This window comes from Gekko japonicus, unplaced genomic scaffold, assembly GCF_001447785.1.
Source record: "Gekko japonicus isolate JY-2015 unplaced genomic scaffold, Gekko_japonicus_V1.1 scaffold2303, whole genome shotgun sequence".
NCBI lineage: Eukaryota > Metazoa > Chordata > Lepidosauria > Squamata > Gekkonidae > Gekko > Gekko japonicus.
In genome coordinates, this window is record NW_015161473.1 from 163172 (window position 1) to 186466 (window position 23295).

The window sequence follows — 23295 nt, forward strand, 5'->3', positions numbered from 1 at the left end:
TAATGGGAATTTTCTGCCTACTCAATGCATCTGCAACCAAATCTGTTCATACAGTTTTATATACCGTTTCAACTACTTAAATATATAGGATGGGCATGTATAAATATGAGAGTTATATGAAGAAGAAGAAGAAGAGATTGGATTTATACCCCGCCCTTCACTACCCAAAGGAGTCTCAGAGCGGCTGACAAACTCCTCTCTCTTCCCCTCCCCACAACAGACACCCTGTGAGGTGGGTGGGGCTGAGAGAACTCTGACAGAAACTGCTCTTTTTCAAGGACAGCTGTGCCAGAGCTTGTGACTGACCCAAGGTCACATCAGCAGGTGCAAGTGGAGGAGTGGGGAATCAAACCTGGTTCTCCCAGATTAGAGTCTGCACACTTAACCACTACACCAAACTGACTCCCCCCCCCCATGTTGGGGGAAGAAACAGAAAATAGGTACAAGAGATAGCAATGTGAAACTGATTAGCTGGGAGGTGGCATGGACATGAGATTGAAATGTTGAAATCTGTGGAAGTCATCCACAGGGATTTGTACTTACAAACACAAATGAGGCAAATACTGTATATAGAGAATCAGTTAGAGACAGAATGATTGGTGTATGTTGAGACACATGAGTGTCCATGGCTCTTATAAGGTCTGTCTTTTCCTCAAAGGAAAATACGGTTCCAGAAGTTGATATGAGATCCAATGATTGGAAAGTATACCTTCTGATATACCTGTCGTAAGGCTATCAGTGGAGAGGTTCTAGGGCAGGGGTCCCCAGTTTCACAGCCATGGTCACCATGATGCCAGCTGGCACCTTTCCTGGAACCCACCAATTGTTTTTAGAAAGTGGGTGGGGTCTTTTGAGCTTTTGATGTTCATGGTATAATGCCGACAGTAGTTTTATGTAAAATACTTTACCTGTTCAGATAGTGAAGTGATATTCTTAGAACACAGTGGGATTTGATTCTGGCTAAACACTGTTGGGCTGGGTGGCTAAAATGCTTAATACACCTAACTGGAACTTCTATTGGAGTCATCAGATACTCTCAATGTTAATGTATTTTTATAATTCAGGTATAATAACCTCACTACATCAAATGCTGGTCGCTTTTCAAAAATCACATTCCTATCAAAATCTGGCCAGAATCTCTCTTCCTCTGCAAGGGGCTCTTACCTGTCATTGTTACAAGTAACAGTGCAGGTTAAAAATGGCTGGGCTTATGTAAAGGGATAGCCTGCAGCAGAGTCCCCCCTTCCCTTGTGTCCCCTGGCTCTGGCTCCAGGTCCTTGCCTCCAGCTCCAGTTTACACTGTTGTTGCAAAATCCAGGCCTATCAGCACTACTCCCCTTCTGTATAAGTTAGATGCCAGCAAAATGAAGACAGATGCTTCTGGATGAGGGTTTCTTAGCTTGCTTGATATGTGTGCTTGTTTTGTGTGTATGCAAGGAAACATTTTAAAAGGTATCATGTTAAACAGAGATTCTGCTTGGCTGCTGAAGACTTACTACCAGTTATACACCACCTTACTCCCTGATATTTTGTGGTTGGCTCCGCCTCCCATTTCAACCATTTTGTGATTTGCTCCTCCTCCTGTGGCAGCCATTTTATGGTTGTGTCCACCACCCTGTGTCAGAATTCCAAAGGTGCCCACAGGCTTGAAAAGGTTGGGGACCCCTGTTGTAGGGATTTATTTCTGTTAATTGTAGAAGTATACATTATGGGATCTGATAACCACATATAAATTGTCATCTATAGTTAAATGAAAAATTACTCTAAGAAAGAAGTCGAATATCTTCAAAATCTAGAAAACTTGATTTTAAAACTGGTAGTAAAAAACCCTGGGGAAATAGATTCTATGAATATGGAATAAATAAAAGTTCCCAAACCAAAAGGAACAGAAGATATAGAACAAGAGTTTGAGACTTCAAATGAAAAGGGCTTAAACAAGAAACTGAAAAAGACCCAAGTCATCATACTGTAAGAAAAGCTGATGGTAGAGAGTTTGAGAAGAAAATATTCTGAAAAAGCAGATGGTAGAGAATTTGAGAAGAAAATATTCTGAATGCCTTGCTGTTGGCCAACACATTGAAAGTGGCCTAGGGAAGGTCTTTAACACCATTTAAGATAGACTTGATTTATGTGGCTACCTCTTACCATCAAAAAGCTGTGGAATCAGTTCATTATGGAAAGCATCACTGATAAAGTTAACAGAAATAAAAGAAACCGTACATTTTGGGTTCGAAGCTAAATGGATGCCAATTTTAGAAGCTCTATCAGACAAAAAATTTATCTCAGCATCCTGGGATAACTATGTTAAATGGTTGTGAGGATTTTTTTATGGTTCAAATAAAGTATAGTAAGTAGGCTTTGGTGAAACTTGATTTGTGGGTAGTACTTTGTGTTTAATAGGACTAGATATATCATTGAATGTCTACAGATATTCTTGAGGGCAGAAGACACTTGGTTGTATCTAAAGCATCAAACAGTACAGGCATCAATTACAAATTGAGGCTAAAATAAGTTACTTTGTTCAAAGATTTATTGAAGAATGTATCATTCTTTAAAGCTTACTTTTTTGTAATTAGTGTGTTGGTTTGAATGTATAACTGTTCTTATGACCTTTATGTATATTTTTATTGTTATATTTGTTTTATTGTTTTAATCCTACCAATAAAATGTTAATGAGGAAAAACACTACCCATGATCCTATCAATACACACAGTTGCCATATCGTGTTTAATAAGGCAAGATGCATATTTTCCTGCTTCAGTACAGGCAGATGTGTAACGTAAAAATGTGTGGTGACCTCATGTATCGAAAGGATCACACATAGCACACTTATACATGACTGGGATGCCAAAGTCTCAGTGACTGAACAAGGCTAGAGCCTGAACTCCCTGATATGTTTCTGAATGACTTTTCAGGATATGGAAGAAAATAGCATCAGTTCTGAAGCTAATGATTTCTCTTTGGGTAGGACTCATCATTGAAGATAATTGAACTGGGACAGTAAGATGCTGGTCCTGGAAGACGCCACCGCTCCTCAGCAGTACAAAATTAGAATCCAGTGCTACCTTTAAGACCAATAAAGGTTTATTCAAGGTATGAGCTTTCGTGTGCAAGGCACACTTTTTCAAATACATTGGAATGGTGTGTGTCCCGCTACGGGTTCCTCTGTGGCCTCCGAGGCCACTGCGGCGGGACTGGCGTGCCCCGCGCCGGGCTCACAGCACAACGGGAGCTCAGGGGACCACCTCGGAGCTATAGGAACTACAGGCAAGATCCTGGAAACTGCCGTGATGCCAACTACACTTCCCCTGAGAACATGGACACCCAGAAGTCAAGGGCTAGGGAGGGAAGTGGGAGAGATAGAGCAGGAGCCAGGCCCGGGTTGCTGGGAGGGACGGTCATGGGCACAGCTGCGGAGTAAATGGAAAAGCCCGAACTTACCGGAGGGATGAGGGTCAGGGACATCACAGATGCTGTTGTTCGCTCGCACAGACACCCCGGAAGTGGGCCCACCCATAGGTAGAACCTTTAGGGAAGGGCATCACAGGGAACCACAGGGGGGTGGGACCAAGGGGGAGGGGTCCTATGGGGAAAACAGATGAGGTGATTGGCAGGACACAGGTGCAATAGACTCCCTAATGAGAGAAAGGGGAGGGATAACAGGGAGGAAGGAAAGGATAAAAGGAGAGAAGCAGAGGAAGGTCGGGGAGGATGTCAGTGACAACTGGCTGTGTGAGACCAGAGTAATCGAGCAAAGGAGCTGTTGACCCGAGGAAGAAGGCCCTGGCAGTGGCGAAACTCCAGGCCTATTCCATGTCTGAGACCTTGACTTCTCTCCTAAATCCTTTGCCAGTACGGACGGCAGACCTCCGGTGCCTGGGGCTCACCCAGGGCACGACAGTGTGTAAGATTCAAACTTATAGACGGGGAACCTTACACACCATTCCAATGTATTTGAAAAAGTGTGACTTGCACATGAAAACTCATACCTTGAATAAACCTTTGTTGGTCTTAAAGGTGGCACTGGGCTCTAATTTTGTACTACTGCTTCAGATCAACACGGCTGCCCACCTGGATCTATGTTCCACAGCAAACATTCTCATATTTCTGTGCCTCTCACTCCCACTGCCAGACCACAGTCCTCTTTTCTTCACACAGCTTATTTCATAATCCTCTTAAGTACCCTGGTCTCCACTTCATAGTGACAGAGTGGAATATCTCCCCATTGTCCATAGATTGGCGGCAATGCAGTGGGATAATAAATAATCTCCCTTTCATCTCTCCACAAGTGTTCAAGGTTTGCTAAATGAAAGGAAATGGTTTGCTAAAGGATTTCTATACTATTATTGCAGTTTGATCTTGTACAACGTGTACAAGGCATACCACCACCCCTCCTCCCAGCTTCCATGGCCCCTCCAGACCATCTCCTCTATCTGGCTCAGGTGCTCTTACTGCTGTTGATCCAAGATAGCGTCGGAGCGGCAACGCTAGTAACAATCTCTCTCAGCCTTCAATTGTTTGATAATATTGGAGATGCTTATGAATGCTTGTTTTCTCTGCTTATCAGATTTATTGTAGTCAAGTGACTTTCTTCCATAACAGTTTTGTTTGGATCAGAGTTTTCAAGCCACAAGTACAGATATCAGGAGGAGGAGGTGGTGAGTTTTTACTAACAGCTCTCTGCAGGGAAAATGGGTGCGGGGAAACGCCTTCGTGACGGTGATAAAGAGGACAAATTCTCTCTTCCTGCCTGTAAGCAAACCAAAATAATGGAGTTTTCCCCGTGGAGTCAGAACATACATTTGCCATTCCTGTATTTAATTCTTTTACTCCCCTAGCAGAAGATGCAGACAGGGAGAGCAAGCAAAAAAACAGTGGGGACAAACAAATGACAACCGCTGCAGATAAAGAACAGTCAAATGAGACCATGAAGTCAAAAAAAGGTTCAGCTGTAACCGAAGAGGAGATTAGGAAAACAGAGACCAGCTGTTCCAAAGCATAGTGTTTTTCTCATGAATTAAATTATATGCTAAAGCCAGGGGTCATTTCCTGCAGGAGCACACAGGAGCGGAGCTCTGGCAGTAAGGAGCCCAGGGGGCGGGCACATGCAACAAGCCCCGCCCCCTGCTCCCAGCAGCCCCGGGCCACAAGGAGCAAGAAGCAGCCAGGTAGATTGCAGAGCCCCCCCTGGCCTGTCTTCAGGTACAAGCTCTCCCTCCTCTGCGAGGGCAGATCTGCACGTCCCTCCCCCCAATAGCTAGCAATTCAAAACAATCCAGTGGAGCCTGAGCGGTGGGTGTTGCCTTCTGACACACTTCTGGTGATGTCAGGGGGTGTGGCATATGCAAATAAGTTGTGCTAATAAGTTATGCTAATGAGCTCCTGCACCTCTTTTTCTACAAAGCTAATGAGTTATGCTAACGAGCTCCTGCACCTCTTTTTCTACGAAATGACCCCTGGCTAAAGCTAATGATAAGATCTGTAAACTTTACTATCAGTGCTGTAAAAGAAATCGCTGGCTTCCTGGAGAAAGTCTCCTCTTTAATGAACAGTCTTGGCAAAAAGGAGGCAATGACTTCTCATAACAATTATACTGACCTAGCTGCGAGTGGCTCAAAAGCTTTGCCGAGGAAAAGTAATCCAGCTCCAATGGCTTCCTCTGGTTTCCAACAGCCCAGGCAGCTAAAGGCTGATGGGGGTAAAAAGACATGGAGGGATGATGGAGCATGTGCCCTTACTTTGCAATTACACAAAGTTTGTTTATCCATTTGTCATTATAAAGGATATCAAATAAATTGGTCTACCAAGAACCAAGTAACTAGGCACTTAAGCTGTATTCTGAAGAAACCTCCTTGATTTGTTGACTTAATGTCACTTGAAGTTTTAAAAAGTTCTAGCCAAATACAAAGAATTGTGCTTCTTTTCAAAACTAAGAAAGTCCCACTGTTTCTGCTGAATTACCGACAGTTTTTAAGGAAATTTGGAGTATTTCCAACTAGAGTGTTTCAAAATAACAAGGTCTCTCCCCTCCTTCCAAACCTCTCCTATAGGCCCTGTGTGCCAGAGCCAGACAGAAAGACGGCTCCGGCAATGACATCACTGTCAGGGTTCTTTATGAAAACTGCCCCAACTATAAGTTCCGAACAAATATCTACTCCTCCCAGCTTCCATCGCGCCTCCAGACCTTCTCCTCTATCTGGGCTGCACTCCTGGCTCAAGTGCTCGTACTGCTGTAAGAGGCTTTGTAGCCCTTACTGCTGGGAAAGCAAGCTTTATAATTTAAATATCAATCTACTGAAAAGATATTTATTTAGATGTCAGTTTTGGAGTAAATCAGCATAACTGTGCTCTTCATCTCTCTGCAGTAGTTACCTGTTAAAACTTTTGCTACCAAAACTGGAAACCAAAGAAAGGTGACATGGTCCATGCATTTACATGATTTCATTTCCCCAGTTACCCTAGCAGCAGGTGTCCTCACTGCCCAACTTAACTTCCCAGACTTTAAAATAAGCTTAGATATCAGTTACAAGGGGTTTCAGAGGTAGAGGAACTAGAGATCAAATTGCTAACATTCACTGGATTATGGAGAAAGCAAGGGAGTACCAGAAAAGCACCTACTTCTGCTTCATTGACTATACTAAAGCCTTTGATTGTGTGGATCACAACAAACTATGACAATTCCTTAAAGAGATGGGAGTACCAGACCACCTCAAATGTCTCTTGAGAAACCTGTATAAGGGTCAAGAAGTGACAGAACCGGATATGGAGCAACTGATTGGTTTAGCATCAGAAAAGAAGTACGACAAGGATGTATATTGTCACCTTGCTTATTTAATTTATATGCAGAGTAAGTCATGCGAAATGCCGGCCTGGATGAATCACAAGCTGTAATTAAGATTGCCGGGAGAAAGATCAATAACTTCAGATATGCAGATGATACCACTCAACAACAACAAAACAAAACAAATACCTTTATTGGCATAAAATATTAAACAAGATGATACCACTCTAATGGCAGAAAGTGAAGAGGACCTCAAGAGCCTCTTGCTGAGGATGAAAGAGAAGAGCACAAAAGTTGGCTTGAAACTCAACATCAAAAGAACTAAGATCATGGCATCTGGCCCCATCACTCCTTGGCAATTAGAAGGAGGAGTCATGGCAGCAGTGACAGACTTCACATTCCTGGAATCCACGATCACTGCAGATGGTGACTGCAGCCATGAAATTAAAAGACACCTCCTCCTTGGGAGGAAAGCTATGGCAAACCTAGACAGCATAATAAAAAGTAGAGACATCACCCTGCTAACTTAAGTCTGTATGTTCAAAGCAGTGGTATTCCCAGTAGTAATGTATGGGTGCAAGATTTGGACTATAAGGAAGCCTGAGCACTGGTGCTGGAGAAGACTCTTGAGAGTCCCTTGGACTGCAAGGAGGTCAAATCAATCAATCCTAAAAGAAATCAACCCTGACTGTCCCCTGGATACTGAAGTTGAAGCTCAAATACTTTGGCCACCAAATGAGAACGCAGCACTCACTGGAGAGGACCCTGATGCTGGGAAAGATTGAAGAAGGGGATGGCAAAGGATAAGATAATTAGACAGTGTTATCGATGCAACGAACATGAAATTGAGCAAACTCCAAAGCACGACGGAAGATAGGAGGGCCTGGTGTGATGTGGTCCATGGGGTCGTGAAGAGTCGGACTCGACTGTGTGACTGAACAACAACAACAACATCAGTGGCAAGAGTCTATCCAGGTGCTGGGTATGCATTTACAAGAATCATGAGCCTAGCAGCAAGCTCTTCCCCCAGAGATTTCATTCATTGGAATGTATGCAAAAAACTTGTGCATGGACAGGTGTGCAAGTGTAAGGCACTCCCTGCATGGCTGGGAATGTTCTAGAATACATCCATGGAAATGAGTATGATCTTGCCTCCTACCTATTTTCATTCTACCCATTTGGAAGGTCTGAGAAGGGCTGGGACAGATGCTTTCCCCCTGCTTCTGAGCAGCTCTTGTGTCTGAATCCCCAAATGGTTGTTTTATTTTAGTGTTTAAAGAGTAGTCAGGGCTTCTCTGGAACATCTTCAATAAGGGAAACTGAACATTCAGAGGCAGTATACTGCTGAATATCAGTTGAGGTGATGGGGCAACCGACATCTAGGGAGAGTCATTACCTTTAAGCACTGCTTGGTAACTTCCAAGGGGGCTTCTAGTTGGCCTTTGTGGGAAACAGCATGCTGAACTAGATAGATGTGTTAGTAAAAGCCAATGGGGTTGCTCTTTGTGAAACTCGGAAGCATCAAATGCAGGCTTGATGCGTGCATTCCTTTCTGTGTTGCAGTCTGTATTTTTAAGTAATTCATCTTCATTGTTTGTAGACTGTAACTGCCTGCTCCTTCATTCTTGACCAGGGGGGATAACTTTAATATTGAAGCCCTTGTGCGACTTCAGATCAAGAGCACTGAACATTAGGGATTCTGAGAGTGTAGCCTTGCTGTGAGAAGATGTGCTCTCGTAGATTGAAAAGAGCACCCGCTGACTCTTTCTTGTCAATGATCAGCCTTACCAGAGAAAATAAACCTCTTCAGGCACTTGGGGGGGGGGGAGAGATAAAAATCAACAGAATGCTGTTTTGTGTTTTGAGGTACTGTTGGATGATACATAATTTTGTCTTTTTATATTGCCATTTTTTGTGGCGTGAATGAATCTCAAAGGCGAGGGCACCATTAGGGAAAGTGAGAGATTGTGTTCCCCTCCCTCCCTTCACATTTATTTCAGGTTATTGTGAGTCATGGATGGGAAGCTACAACAAACACTCTTATAATGCAATGCTTGGGAGCAATTAATTATCTTCCACTTATTCTGAGGATGTATATCGTGCATTTAGGGGTTTCCCTGTTCATCATGGATACTGGATAGACACTTTTAGATCTCCTGAAACAGCTGGACAGGAAGCTGCCACAACTACTCCCACTCATGCCCTGTCATCTGGATCCCACCTTTGACTGTTAGAGCAAATCAGATTCCAGATGTACTGCACAGCACTGAGGCAGGAGGAGTGGATAGCAGGGCCAGAGCCATAGACAGGAGAAGACACAACCACCTTCTTCCCAGCTGTACTAGGAGACCTAAGAGAGTGTCAGTGGCCCTTAATCACAAGTACATGCAAGATGGGGGAAACCGCATCATGGGGCTTTATGGGTAGGGTTGCCAGGTCTGGCTTGGGAAACACCTGGAGATTTTGGGGGTAGAGCTTGAGGAGGGCGGAGCTTGGGGAAGAGAGGGACTTCAGTGGGATATAATGCCATAGAGTCCACCTTCCAAAGTTGTCATTTGCTCCAGCTGAACAGATTTCTGTTGCCTGGAGATCAGTTGTAACCCCAGTCACCACTTGGAAGTTGAAAACCTTATTTATGGAGAGCTCAAGGTGGTATACATTTTCCTCTCTCCATTTTATTTGCATAACAAGTCTGCAAAGGAGATTAGGCTGAAAGAGTGACTGGTATAAGGACTAGGTATGGACATGAACAGGAAAATCAAAGTTTGTTTCAGTTCATGGTTTGCGGGACCATACGAACCACAAGCATTCCCATTTCCTGAATTGGTTAATTTTATGAGGTTTGTGATGCAGTAGAACAGCCCCTCTGTGGGCTAGAGATCCCAAACTCACAGCAAGTCTCCAGCTGACTCTCCTCTACCTGTCTTCCAGGTTTGGTGAGGATGGGGTTTAGGGGGGCAGAGTTACAGTTCCCAAAAACAGGTGCTCCCAGGAAAGGGCTCCCTGGGGAAATCACAGCTGCAGGTTAAATAGTGTGTTGAATGGACCCCTACAAGCTAGGGGAACCAATGAAGCTAAGCCCCTCTGCTTGGGGTGAGCAGAAGGACAAGTGCCTTAGAGCCCTGAGTAAGCACCAAACACCCCCGGCCCCAACCCCACTGTTCACACTGAGGATTGACTTCCTGTTCCCTTTCCTGTCTGCCTTTAACCACCATGTGGCGCGCCTGCTGCTGGTGGGAAAAAATGGCTGGCTGTGAGCTGGGGGTATATATACCATTCTGCTCCCAGAGAGCTGAATGGGAGCTCTCTTATTGGTGGCTAGCAATGCCTGTTGAGCTTTGGAGGGCTACTATTGGCATTTCCACGGCTGCAGAAGTACACCCCCCATTGCTTTGACGATCATAATTGATCTGCACCAGAGTGTCTGCCTCGGACGCCGCCAACACACTCCTCCACGAATCGCCCAAACCTGTGGAAACCATGTGGAGGGTTGTAGGAGGTTCATTGCAGGTGAGATTGCATGAATCTCGGCTCATGAACCATGAACCTGGCAATTCTTGTAGTGAATAAAGACATACAATGACTCATGCTTCATGGCAAGAGAATGTGAACCCAAATATCCCAGTCCTAATCAAACATGATTTTTTAACCTTTTCCTACTTCCTTCCTACCATTCATGTACATTCTCCCTCTGTGCTCCACTCCATAAGAACATAAGAGAAGCCAATGTTGGGTCAGGCCAATGGCCCATCTAGTCCAACACTCTTTCCATATGTTTATCCAGTTTCCTCTTGAAGTTGTCCATGCTTGTAGCTGCCAACACCTCATGTGGCAGTGAATTCCATGTGTTAATCACTCTTTGGGTGAAGAAGTACTTCCTTTTATCTGTTCTAACCCGACCACTCAACAATTTCATTGAGTGCCCACGAGTTCTTGTATTGTGAAAAAGGGAGAAAAGTACTTCTTTCTCAATCTGCTCTATCCCATGCATAATCTTATAAACCTCAATTATGTCACCCCTCAGCCATCGTTTCTCCAAGATAAAGAGCCCCAAGCTCTTTAACCTTTCTTCATAGGGAAAGTGTTCCAACCCTTTTATCATTCTAGTTGCCATTTTCTGCACTTTTTCCAATGCTATAATATCCTTTTTGAGGTGTGGTGACCAGAACTGTACACAGTACTCCAAATGAAGTCACACCATTGATTTATACAGGAGCATTATGATACTCGTTGATTTGTGTTCAATTCCCTTTCTAATAATCCCCAGCATAGTGTTGGCCTTTTTTATTGCAGGCACGCACTGTCTTGACATTTTCATTGACTATGACTCCAAGATCTCTCTCTTGGTCAGTCTCTGCCAGTTCAGACCCCATCAACGTGTATGTATAGTTAGGATTTTTTGCTCCAGTGTGCATCACTTTGCACTTGGCCACACTGAACCCCATTTGCCACATTGGCACCCACTCACCCATCCTCGACAGATTCCTTTGGAGTGCCTCACAATCCTCCCTGGTTGTCACCACCCTGAACAACTTTGTGTCATCTGCAGATTTAGCCACTTCACTGCTTACTCCCAACTCTAAATCATTAATGAACAAGTTAAAAAGCATCGGACCGAGTACTGATCCCTGCAGTACCCCACTGCTTACTACCCTCCACTGTGAAAATTGCCCATTTATAGTCACTCTCCGTTTCCTATTAATCAGCCAGTTTTTGATCCACAAGAGGACTTGTCCTTTTATCCCATGACTATTCAGCTTACTTAGGAGCCTTTGATGAGGAACTTTATCAAAAACTTTCTGGAAGTCACCGTAAACAACATCTATTGGGTCCCCCTTGTCCACATGTTCACTCCCTCAAAGAACACTAACAGGTTAGTGAGACAAGATCTTCCCTTACAGAACTCCATCCTTGTCTCTATACCATGGGCTCTGTCTCTGTTTTCTTTAGTGCACTCCAGCTTTTTAAGCAGGGCTGCAACACAGGGCTTTTGGTATGTGTGGGAAATCGAGCAGCTACAGCCCAGGCTCCAGGCCTCTGGAGAGGGTGGAAAGAATGCTCACTTAGGCCTCCTGACTAGGGGAAGGATCACTTTATCTAACTCCCTGAATGCTGAAAGCCCCCGTAGTAGGTGTGGCTGGAAGTGCCTGATAAATAGCTCTTGATCCTCAGAAACTCTTCAGGGCTTTTGATGATCAGGAGCTAATTGATCAGACAGCTAAGGTTGACTCACCTGCTTACCTAGCCAGAGCTCTCCTTATCTTCTGTTGGCTGTGGGTGGGATGTTGGGGCTCCGGGCAGGTTCCAGAAGGCATTTTCAAGGTGCATTTTTGATGGAACTCTCAGGGCTTGCTGAGCGCTGCTATATACAGTGAAAAGATCCACGATGCTTTCTCTTCCTTGGAGTATCTTCAGCTGGTTTTCAAGCAAACCATTCCAAACTGTCTTTGGAATAGGACAATAAATCTTTTCTCCCACTGGTTTTCTTTCTGGTTGATGCTCAGGCAGCATTATTAGGTTAAGGCTGGGGCTATTCAGCAGAAAAAAAGCAGGAGGAATTTCTTGTCAAATCGTGTTGATAGTGAAGATTAATAACTTGTTTTTGGAGCTGTTTTATTTCCAAATACTGCTAATTATATATCAAAAGGCAGTTTCTGCTTGGAATTTCAGAACTGCAGTGATGGTTTGACAGGTAAGAAGATATACTGGGATTTGTTTTAAAAAAAAGTAGTGCTGGCTGAAATCTACAGAAGTTCATCCCTGATTCTATTTCAGATTTATGGGGCCCAGGAAGAGAATAGCTGACCTTTTCTGAGTTCTACAGTGAAATATGTCTGATTTTGCACATATTTCCTTCTAATATGCAATCCCATGTTACACGTGTTTGCACTGCAATAAAGGGGTCTTTTTAAATAAGGGTATGTGTCCTATGCTCTGCAGGCATGCCTGGTCAGATCTCCTCTGGAATAGTGCTGACAGGCCTGGATTTTGCAACAACAGCATAGACTGGAGCTGGAGGCAAGGACCTGGAGCCAGAGCTGATTCAGCAAAGCAGCCTTCTCAAGCTTCAGCAGCTAGGAGGCGATCAGGCTCAGCTATGCTGCAGGTGTTGAAGCTCCTGTAGCTGTGCCGGGCTTTGGACAAGACACTGTGAGAAAGTATCACATTCACTGCATGGCTCTGGGATGGGGTTGCTCACCGCCAGTGTGACACTTCATGCCTTCAAATCTCCTCAGCCTGGGCCTTCTGCTGTTGCCTTTCGTGCAGAGTGGGAACGGGTCTTGGGAAACTATGGACCTAGGCAGAGGTCATTTCGGGGGGATCACGGGGGATCGCAGTTCCGGCCGCCCCACTTCCGGCTCTCATTCAGCCAGGAGGAGGCAGGAGAAGAGGGAGGGTAAGTTGCTTCCTCCCTGCCTCTCCCCACCCCTGCCTGCCTGGGGCCAGGGAGGGCCTTCGCGGGGCTTCCTTGCACTCCCGCCGGCCTTGCAGGTCCACTGCCGGGCCCCTCATGGGGCTCGGCAGTGGAGCTGCAAGGCCGGCGGCGGCGGCCGGGACCGTTGGGGGCGGGGTGTGTGGCCTTATGACACACTTCCGGTGATGTCAGGGGGTGTGGCCTTATGACACACTTCTGGTGATGTCAGGGGGTGTGGCATATGCTAATGAGTTATGCTAATGAGTTCCCCTAGCTCTTTTTCTACGAAACAACCCCTGGACCTAGGTTTGAAACCTGCTCCATGGAAGCCTGGTGGCTATCTCAGTGGCCAGTGTCAAGGACTCACTTGCAGGCTCTGACAGGGTGGCCTCTGGCATCGGTGGCACATAACTTCCATGTTAGGCTTTCCCTGGTCCTCTGGTCCTCCTCAGCCTATGGCCTTGGCTTCTCAGGCTCCTTCCTTGAGGACTACAAGTCAGAGTTGCTGAGCTGGTTGGAAGGGGTCATGACAGGAAGTCAACCAATGCTCAAGCAATTTCACTAGGGTTAGTACAAAAAGTATATTAGGCAATGTGATATGCAACACAAGAAAAGAAACCATGATGATATGGTTTGACACCATGTAAGGTACTTAAAAGAAACACCATTAGAATGCTGAACAGGATCTTCCTTTAGTATGAAAGTTCAAACTTCTGGAATGCACACGTGCTGGTTTTAGTGGAAACACTGCAGATGGGAAGTTGTTCTGGATTAATGCTGTTTAAAGCTTTCAGAAATATGAGTATCCCATGAGTTCCACTAATGATAAATGCTAGCAGCAGGATTTTTTAGAAGAAATGTTACAGCAAAACCTTTGGCAATATAGCACCTTGGATTCTGCTTAGATTTCTTTGGGCACAAGGAGGGGGATGATTTTCACTGATCCTCCTCAGGCTGTTCCGGGGGGTCCCCTGTCCCCTAGAATTAACTTTTCCCAGGCCATTTGGGACTGCTGCGAGAGGACAGAATTGGTGGAAATCTCCCCCCTCATTGTGCCAATGGAAATCAAGATGGGATCCAACCCAGTATGCAATATTTGGAAAGTACTTGAAACCCCCCCAAACCCCCCCCCCAAAAAAAACTTTTACTCTCCAAAAGCATCTGTGAGGACAATGATACATAACCAGTTTACTGTTACTCTTCTCTTTGGAGCCTGGATGAACGTCACCATATTTCTGTACTGTGAATCCTGCATTTAATTATGGCATACTTGACCCTTGCTTTTTAATTGTGCATGACTGTGTGCTGGATTGCATCAGGCACAGGGCATTATTGCAGCACATTAGACCTTCTTGATAGATGGCATAATGTGCTTTAATTGGCTTAAAGTGTCTTCCAAATGCATTTAGTTGGAAGCTTATTGCTAGTATAATGCTATAAGCCATCTAAAGTGCGGCCAGTCCCCAAGGCAGGAACTATATCCAGTGCATGAAAATAAAAAAAGAAAAAGGATTCAAAATAATGATGCCACATCTAGAAGTAATGAGGTAAAGGATGATCAGAGTTTCCAGTTGGTCCTTATGTAACTGCTCCACCTTTGTGCCCAGAAAGAATTTCAGCTTCAAGGGAAGGAAGTCTGGGATCATATCCTTGTAGGTTGCATTAAAAAAGCAAATTAAAATTGAGCTTCTCTTTTTGGAGGCTGATAGGAGATCATGAATAGATGTGTTTTTAAAGGATTTTTAACAGGGTTATTCGTTGTGAAATGTGCTAACATATTTTGGGTCTAGACGTTGGTGGCAGGTTAGGTTGATTGATGAATGAAGTGTTGACAGACGATGTATCTGTCAGTTCAGCTCTGGATCTTGGAAAGCTTGGTTGAAGTTTTATGGATTATGTTCTCATTGATTCCTGGTTGTGTTTGTCTGGCTGATACCCAATTATGTTTGGCTCCTTGCACCTTTGTTTGAAGCTAATCATTTTGAATATGTAAATCCTTCATTTTTCAAGCAACATGGCTCTCTTGATTTTGAGATGATGTGTGTCTGTTTTTTTATTATGATTACAGGACTTGGCAAGGAAATCTTTCTGAATTTTTGGGTGTTGCATAAGCTAAGAATAGCAATGTTTTCATATTGTGCTAGGTGTGGATAATATTCTTTTGCCTATATTGTAAACTCATGACATTATTCCTTTGGGAAATCTAACCTAAGAACATAAGAACAGCTCTGCTGGATCAGCCTAGTAATCAATCTAGTCATACACAGTCTTGCTTCCTTTAGTGGCCAATCAGTTGCCTTGGCGGGCCAACACAGAGGTCCGTTTGACTACCTACCTCTTGATGTTGTCTCTGACAGTGGTGTGTGGAAACTGACTGCCTCTGAATACAGTGGTTCTGTTTGATCACCATAGCTAGCAGCTATTGATGGACCCAACCCCCATGAATCTATCCAGTCCCCCTTTTTAATCCATCTGTGCTTGTGGATGTGAATTCCAGAATTTAATTACTCATTGAGTAAATAATCCATCTTGAATCTATTGCTTATCAACTTCAGTGGGTGCCCCTGAGTTCTGTTATTATGGGAGAGGGAGAAAATGTTTACTTTGTCCGCTTTATCCAGCACAATTATGCTCCCACCAGTTGTCTTTTTTCTAAACTGGAAAATCCCAGACTCTTTAACTTTTTCTCATAAGAAACATGCTCCAACCCCATAAAAACATTTTGGTCCCCCTGTTTTACACTTTCCACAGCTCTGTAATATTAAAAACAAACAAACAAGCACAGATGTCAAAACTGTCTGCAGTATTGCCATACTTGCCATACATCTATACTAGTGCATTACAATATTGGCCATTTTATTTTCAATCCTTTTCCTAATAAACCTCAGTACAGAGTCTGCCTTTCTCACTGCTGCCACGAAATTAGGGTGCAGTCAGATGGTGTGCTTTCTGAGCTTTTTTTGTGTGCTCCAGAGAGAAGCATTCAGACTTCTCCCCTATTACCTGCTTCACTGCACGCTTACTCCATGGGTGACCATCCAGAGCATCCTGCCAGATTAACACTGTCATGTGACTTTGACCCTAGTTCCAGATGAGGAAAATGGCCCCTGAAATGCAAGCCTGACTAGGTACTATTTTCAAAGCTGCCCAACCCCCAGAAACAAGAGAAAGGATAGTGTTTCTTGAGTTTCCCACTGGCAACCAACCCTGATGGGGGTACCAGATCCCAAAACACTTCTGTGGAGCAGGAGCGTACAGGCATTGATTTAAATCTCAGGGGCATTTATGCAGTTATGTGCATATCGCTAAGTGGAAGCAAAAATTACGCTGAAATGGAAGGGATGGTTCCCTTCTGTAGCAGCTTATTGTGCAGACATCTGGAGCAGCACTGGGAATCTGTAAGCCTTGGACTTTCCCAGTTTCTGAAAAGAATGTGTCAGGAGAGTGGTGAGTATGGGAGGCCGACAACTGGGGAACAGGATACAGATGTGGATGTCTGAATGTGCACTTTAGATCTGAAGGGCTCCAGCAATGACAGTGGAGCAAATAGCATGTCTGACTGTACCCTAAGTCAACATTTTCATTGACCAGTCCCCAAGATCCCTTTCCTTCTTAGGCTCAGCCAGTTCAGACCCCATCAGCATATATTTAAAGTCAAGATGTTTTGTTGCATTGTGCATCACCTTAGACTTTCCTGTGTTCAATTTATTTGTCATGTTGCTGCCCAGTCAATTTATACCTATTTTATTTATTCAAAGCATTTTTATGAAGCCTTCCCACCCTTTAAGGGTCCCTAAAGTGGTGTACATAAAAACAGTAAAACATTCGAACCACTAAAAACATTTAAAATTATAAAATAATTAAGTAAAAACACATAAACAAACAATACCAGAACTAGGCCAGTCACCATAACTAGGGGTAAGCAAAATGAAACAGCAAAGTAGAATGCTACAGTTCTTGTGCCACTGAGGTAATATAGAACCCTGTATCAACTATTCCTGTGTATCTCCAGGTATCTGCTAGCTACCCTTTCTACTACAGGTATCACTCCTTGACTCCTGCTATTGAGTGCAGAACCATTTTTGTTCGTGAACCAGGGCACCTGACACGTTGTCATTGGAGTCTGAAAGGGTGCTGTAGCGTTAATATAATGAAATGCTCTTTTGGAATATATTTATTTTTCTTGTCATGGAAACCATGGAATGGCAATCTGCTTGACAGGCAAGGTTGCTAAGCAAAGGGAAATAGAATAAGGGCAATTTCAGGCTACAGAAACCACTCATAATGGGAGTTCAGAAGAAAGTGATTAGCCCTGCCACTTGCTCACCTTATTAGCATTACCTCACCTCTGACTGTTAACATCCTGTTCTTTCAGGTCACATGACCACTGTCATTTTCCTCTTGACAACATAGATATGCAAGTTCAAACTGTGTGAATAAAGTGGTAACATTTATTTTCTTTCAAGTTAAATTACCCAGATCTGTGAAAGCCTCCACTTTTATTCATCTGTCTAAAAATGCCCTTGAAAAGTAAAATCTTGAGATGGAACATGACATGACATCAAAAAAAGAAAGGATTTAAAGTGCTACTATATTAGTTCCACTAAGGATCAGTTTATACAGTTGTTTTTTATAGGGAAATGTTTCCATGCAGAGGCAGTTTCTGGTAAAACACTTGGGTTATAAGCTTCAATGTTATGTTACAATCAATGTTCCCTCTAAGCTATGGAGTCCTGTGAGCAAAAATTCTACTTTCTGAGCTACTGGCATTAAAGTTGTGAGCAAGTGGATTACTGCATAAATCAGTTTGCTCTGGAGCCCTCCTTCGTGAGCAGAGACAAAGAATGTGTGAGCCGGAGGCTAAAAACTGTGAGCTAGCTCACACTAACTCAGCTTAGAGGGAACACTGGTTAAAATATCTTTCGTTTATTTTAAAGGCTTGTTTTTCTTCTCCAAATGCAGCTTCCAAGATTGCTTTATCAAGATGAAGTACAGTGAAGGAGGAGTTTCAAACCTTCTGCCCTTGCAATTTTTGCAATGGAAGAAGCCACCATCTGAGTTATTTTTAGTTCCAGCAGTGTTTAAAGTAGACCAGTGTGGCTTTTTCTGCTGAATGAATGGCTGGGCAGGAATGTGTTAACATCTCTTTCCTTATGCTATTGCTCCTCTGTGATAAAGCAATTGTTACAGCTAAATTTGCAGGAAAAAAACCCATGTTGTTTAAAATAAAGCAAAGCATTTAGCCAAACCCATAGAAATAAATCATATTGGCCCAACTTTTCCACTCTCAAGAACACAGATTAATTGTTTATTTTATTGGAACCACTTGGTGGGCTAATTTTGTCATTCACGTATTCATTCCTAGCTCTAGAAGCAAGTCAGCTTAGAAAATTCATGTTTTCATTTCCTATTTGTATACTATTGCTTCATCACTGAAACAGAACTTGAAGTGGTGAAACTAAGGGCCAAACTACACAAGTTTGCTACAGGGACTTGCAGCCATATTGCAGCTGCAGATCTCTATTTAAAAGTTTCACCGGGTGCTGATCCAGATTGGGACTGCAATGTAGTGTGAGGAGGGGCTCCTGTCTCTTCAGCACTGTGTTTCCAAGCCAAAAATTGTGCCGGGGTGTTATTTGCCTTGGAGGAGCTCCACATGCACTGAATGCTTACATGGGCAGACTCTGAAAATGGCTAATAATGCCCCTGTGGAACCATTGCAGCTTGGGAAAACTGCATGGGGAGGGAGACAGGAGCGGCCCTAATCCAAATATGGCCTGCATAGTGCTTTTTAAATGGAGCTTCCATTGGGAACTCACAGCTTCAGTATGGTTGCAAGTCCCCATGGTGAACTTGTATACATGGCAATATGTAGTTCGGCCCTAAATGCCATAATTGTGGTTACTGGAGGGCATACAAATCTGCAGGGCCTCCATTTCATTGAGTGTGATAACCCTGTGCCATGTGTAACCAAGCCTTTTCCATAACATCTGCCAGCACACTTGAGGCAGAGAGAATGTCAGTTCATCTTATGCCGTCAGTATCTGATGTCCCCATGAAATCCTGAAAATGTAGTCAGTCTTTAGGCTGCTTCCAGTCTAGCTAAACTCAAGATGACACTTCTCAGTTCTCTGCTTGCAATCAAATTCTCTGCTTCTCCCACTTACTGAAGGGTATCACCTTCCAAAGGCAGGCAGGAGGGAGAAACCCATCAGGTAACATTAATGTTCTTTTGTTAGTCCCTGGCAACCTTTTAGTTACCTGGTGACAGGCCAATCCACTGCCATCAAGGCAGCCAAAGTCATCACCCAGCTCTGTGTTTGTTAAAATCCCAAGAGGCAGAGAGTGTACGTGGAGTTTCCAGGATCAGATAAGTTGCCCGTTGGCAATCCAAATTTCCATTAGATTATTACCTATCGGAATAATATGCAAATAAACGTGGATATTATTTCATTATCTGCATTTGTTGTTTTATATTGCACAGATGCTGAAAGTAAATGTGTGCATTATGTGGTTTTGTGACCTAATATGCTAAGATTTGTCTAATACTTGTGTTTTAACTTTTTAGGGTACAAGTTGAATTCTACATGAATGACAATACATTTAAGGAGAGGCTAAAGCTATTTTTCATCAAAAACCAAAGATCAAGTAAGGAATCAGTTTTTGTATTTATTTATGGTGAATATGAACTGTACTTTTAGCTAAAGAATAAGCAATGTTAGTTGTAAAAAATGGTTGCATGCATCACTCCATAGGTGCCTCTGTGTCACTTGGGGGTTATAAGGAGTTGACAATAGACTATGTGATCTATCTGCGGCACAATGGCTCTTTCCAAGATACAATATTTTTAGGATGGACAAAAGGAAATACTTTTTTACACAACACTTTTTACATATTAAGAGAAGACCTTATGCAGTGCCTCACTCTAAATTATACTTAATTGGGAGCAGGCCATAGTTCAGGGTCACCTTCCTCCTCCTCTTCTCTTTGGTGTGAATTCCCTCCTCCTTTCTCAGGTCAGGCTTTAGTGTTTATGGCTCATTGGTGAGGCACTGTTTCCTAATTGAAGGCTGCACTCAGATATCTTGAACAGACTGTGTTCTTGACAAGAAGCTGATTTATTGTTTTGGTTTGGTTTAGCTCACAAGACTCCACTGCTTAGAGGGAACATTGCTTATGGCTAAATACAAATACATTTATATTTCTACTGATTTATTGTACAGTTCACACACTCCCTCCTTCTTCCCTTCTCCCTCCTTACATAAGAACATAAGAGAAGCCAATGTCGGATCAGGCCAAAGGCTCTTCAAGTCCAACACTCTGTCACACAGTGGCCAAAAATATCAGGTGCCATCAGGAGGTCCAGCAGTGGGGCTAGGACACTAGAAGCCCTCCCACTGTTGCCCCCCCCCCAAGCACCAAGAATACAGTGCATCATTTGCCCCAGACTGAGAGTTCCTATCTATACCTTGTGGCTATAGCAACTGATGGACCTCAGCTCCATATGTTTACCTAATTCCCTTTTGAAGCTGATAAGAACATAAGAGACGCCAATGTTGGATCAGGCCAAAGGCCCATCCAGTCCCACACTCTGTGTCACACAGTGGCCAGAAATACCAGTGCCATCAGGAGGTCCACCAGTGGGGCCAGGACATTAGAAGCCCTCCCACTGTTGACCCCCCCCCAAGCACCAAGAAGACAGAGCATCACTTGCCCCAGAGCCCCTATCTATACCTTGTGGCTAATAGCCACTGATGGACCTCTGCTCCATATGCTTATCTAATTCCCTTTTGAAGCCGTCCATGCTTGTAGCCGCCACCAGTTATGCAACATAATTGCATAACTGTGTACGCAATTGAGACTGAAGATTTCTCAAACCAGGAAGTCTTCAACTTCACCATAGAAATTTCAAATTTTGCTTCAGAAGGCGCTTCAACATATCAGGGTTGTTTTTCCTCAGTAATTTTGATTCTACATTAGGATCAAATGGCTAAAAGTTAGGGGAAATTTACATCCACTTACATCTGCACCGGTGCTAGTCAACATTAAACATGCTGCAGAACGAAGTCTGAGTCCAGTGGCACCTTTATGATCAATAAAGTTTTATTCAAGGTATCAGCTTTCATGTGCATGCAGACTTCTTCAGATACAATGAAATGTTACCAGTCCATACATATAGGTAGGGGGTAAGCAGTAGATTAGCATACAACATAATGAAGATGTTTAACAGATTCAAAGACCAAACAGGAACAACAAGCTGAGTTTATATGCTTATCATTTGTTTGGGTTTAATTTCGGGGGGGGGGATAAATACATCAAAATTGAAGAATGATGGGCAGATGTACTCTTCTTAATTGTGGAATGCTGAGAGTAATTAACTGAGACCCTCCCATTATGCTCCATCCATCTCTCAAGTGTGGAGGTGACCTTACAGTGGCCTCTTCTTTGAAATGGAGCACTTGACTGTTCCAGACCAGAGAAATACATTGCAATCTACCATTCCAAATGACATTACATTCTGCTATTCATTACATTACATTACAATCTACTATTCCAATCTGCTATTCAAAATAAGATATAAAATAAAGAGAATGTATAGCCCTTCTAATGGGAGGGTCTCCTGAGCTGTAAGGAGGCCAGGCTGGTGACAACCAGGGCCAGGGCTTTTTCAGTGGTGGCTCCATTCTGGTGGAATGAGCTCCCAGTAGAGATCAGGGCCCTGCGGGACCTCTTACAGTTCCGCAGGGCCGGTAAAACGGAATTCCACCAGGCCTTTGGAGCCGCCACCACCGCGAAATATACTCAATAGTTAACAGCAGTAAGATAGAGAGCCCTGTGTTCCTGGAATTTTAGCACAAACAAAATAATTGCAGCGTTGGAGCATTTGCTCCATAAGGCAAGGCGTAAACATCTGGAGGTTTGTTTGTTTGTTCTTTTGGGGGAAAGGCAACTCCAAGGTAAAGTGACAGAGGTATACAAAATCATGTGTACTACTTCACACAATGGGCAGTTAACTTCTGGCTCACTGCCACAACATGAGGCAAAGGCCACTGGCTTAGATGGATTTTATAGAAGACAGGTCTATCATTGACTACTAGCCATGAAAGGGAATCCAGAGGCAGAGTGCCTTCGGATATTAGAAGCTGGGGAGCACTCAACAGGGAGAGGGTGGAGCGGGCTTCCCTGTGACCTCTGACTGGTTAATATTGGAAATAGGGTGATGACTAGATAGCTACTTGTATGTTTTTATGCCATACAGATACCAGGAACTAACTAAAAGAATAACCAGTTATGTAACCTTCAACTCTCATCATCGTGATGGAAAAGTACCACTGCTAATCTTTCAGTATCCTGTTTGAGATGCAGTAGCCAGAACAGTGAACAGGGGGATCATTATTAAAGACATTACTGCACTGTCAGTTTTATTCTTAGTCCCTTTCCTGATGATCCCTAGTATGGAATTTGCCTTTTTAACAGTTTAGATGGCCTTACTACTGGATTAAAAGGCTGCAGTAGATTTATATCAATTTTTTTTTTGATAACAAAGTCTCTCTGTATTGGTTCTGTAGTGAGTTCCTGTATGCTTGTGCTTGTCTGAAAGACAAGCCTTCTTCTAGGCCCATTGACTTCATTGGACTTAGAAGAGTGTAACTCTGCTTAGGATGGAACTACGAGAAGCTGTCTATAGACAGATGAAGTTGCCAGTTTCTCTATAAAAGAAGGTCTTGGGCAGTAACTGAAGAACAGGGGCCATTTGTTACCAGTTGGTGTTGCTGGGATTTTGGAAACATACAAAAATATTTATTTCTCCTCAAAAATGACTGTTCAGGTGTGATGGTAAACTGTGGTTTACTGGTATCTGACTGTCCTGGCAATAACAGGATCTCACAGCAGTGATTTTAGAGAAACAACCCAAAGTCAAAGTCCAGGGTCAGATAACATGTTCCAGTGGCAAAATCCAAAAGCAGTCCAAGGGTCAGGTTACAAGACTCCAAGAATTGCTAACAGGTCAGGCAACTGGTGGGGCAGTCAGCAAGACTGCAAACAAGTTGATCCCGCACCGGCTCTTGTCTCACGGCAACCTTATATAGGGAGTTTC

General features: G+C 43.6%; 1 protein-coding gene across 1 annotated transcript in view; it reads left to right on the forward strand.

Annotated features, from left to right (window-relative positions):
• LOC107125689 (potassium channel subfamily T member 2) overlaps positions 1-23295 on the forward strand; it is a gene marked incomplete at its 3' end in the record, with an annotated part of 217220 nt that overhangs the window by 93556 nt on the left and 100369 nt on the right. Inside the window, exon 2 of the mRNA XM_015429142.1 lies at positions 19765-19844. Coding sequence (XP_015284628.1) covers positions 19765-19844 — 80 coding nt within the window. The remainder of the gene's footprint in view (positions 1-19764; positions 19845-23295) is intronic.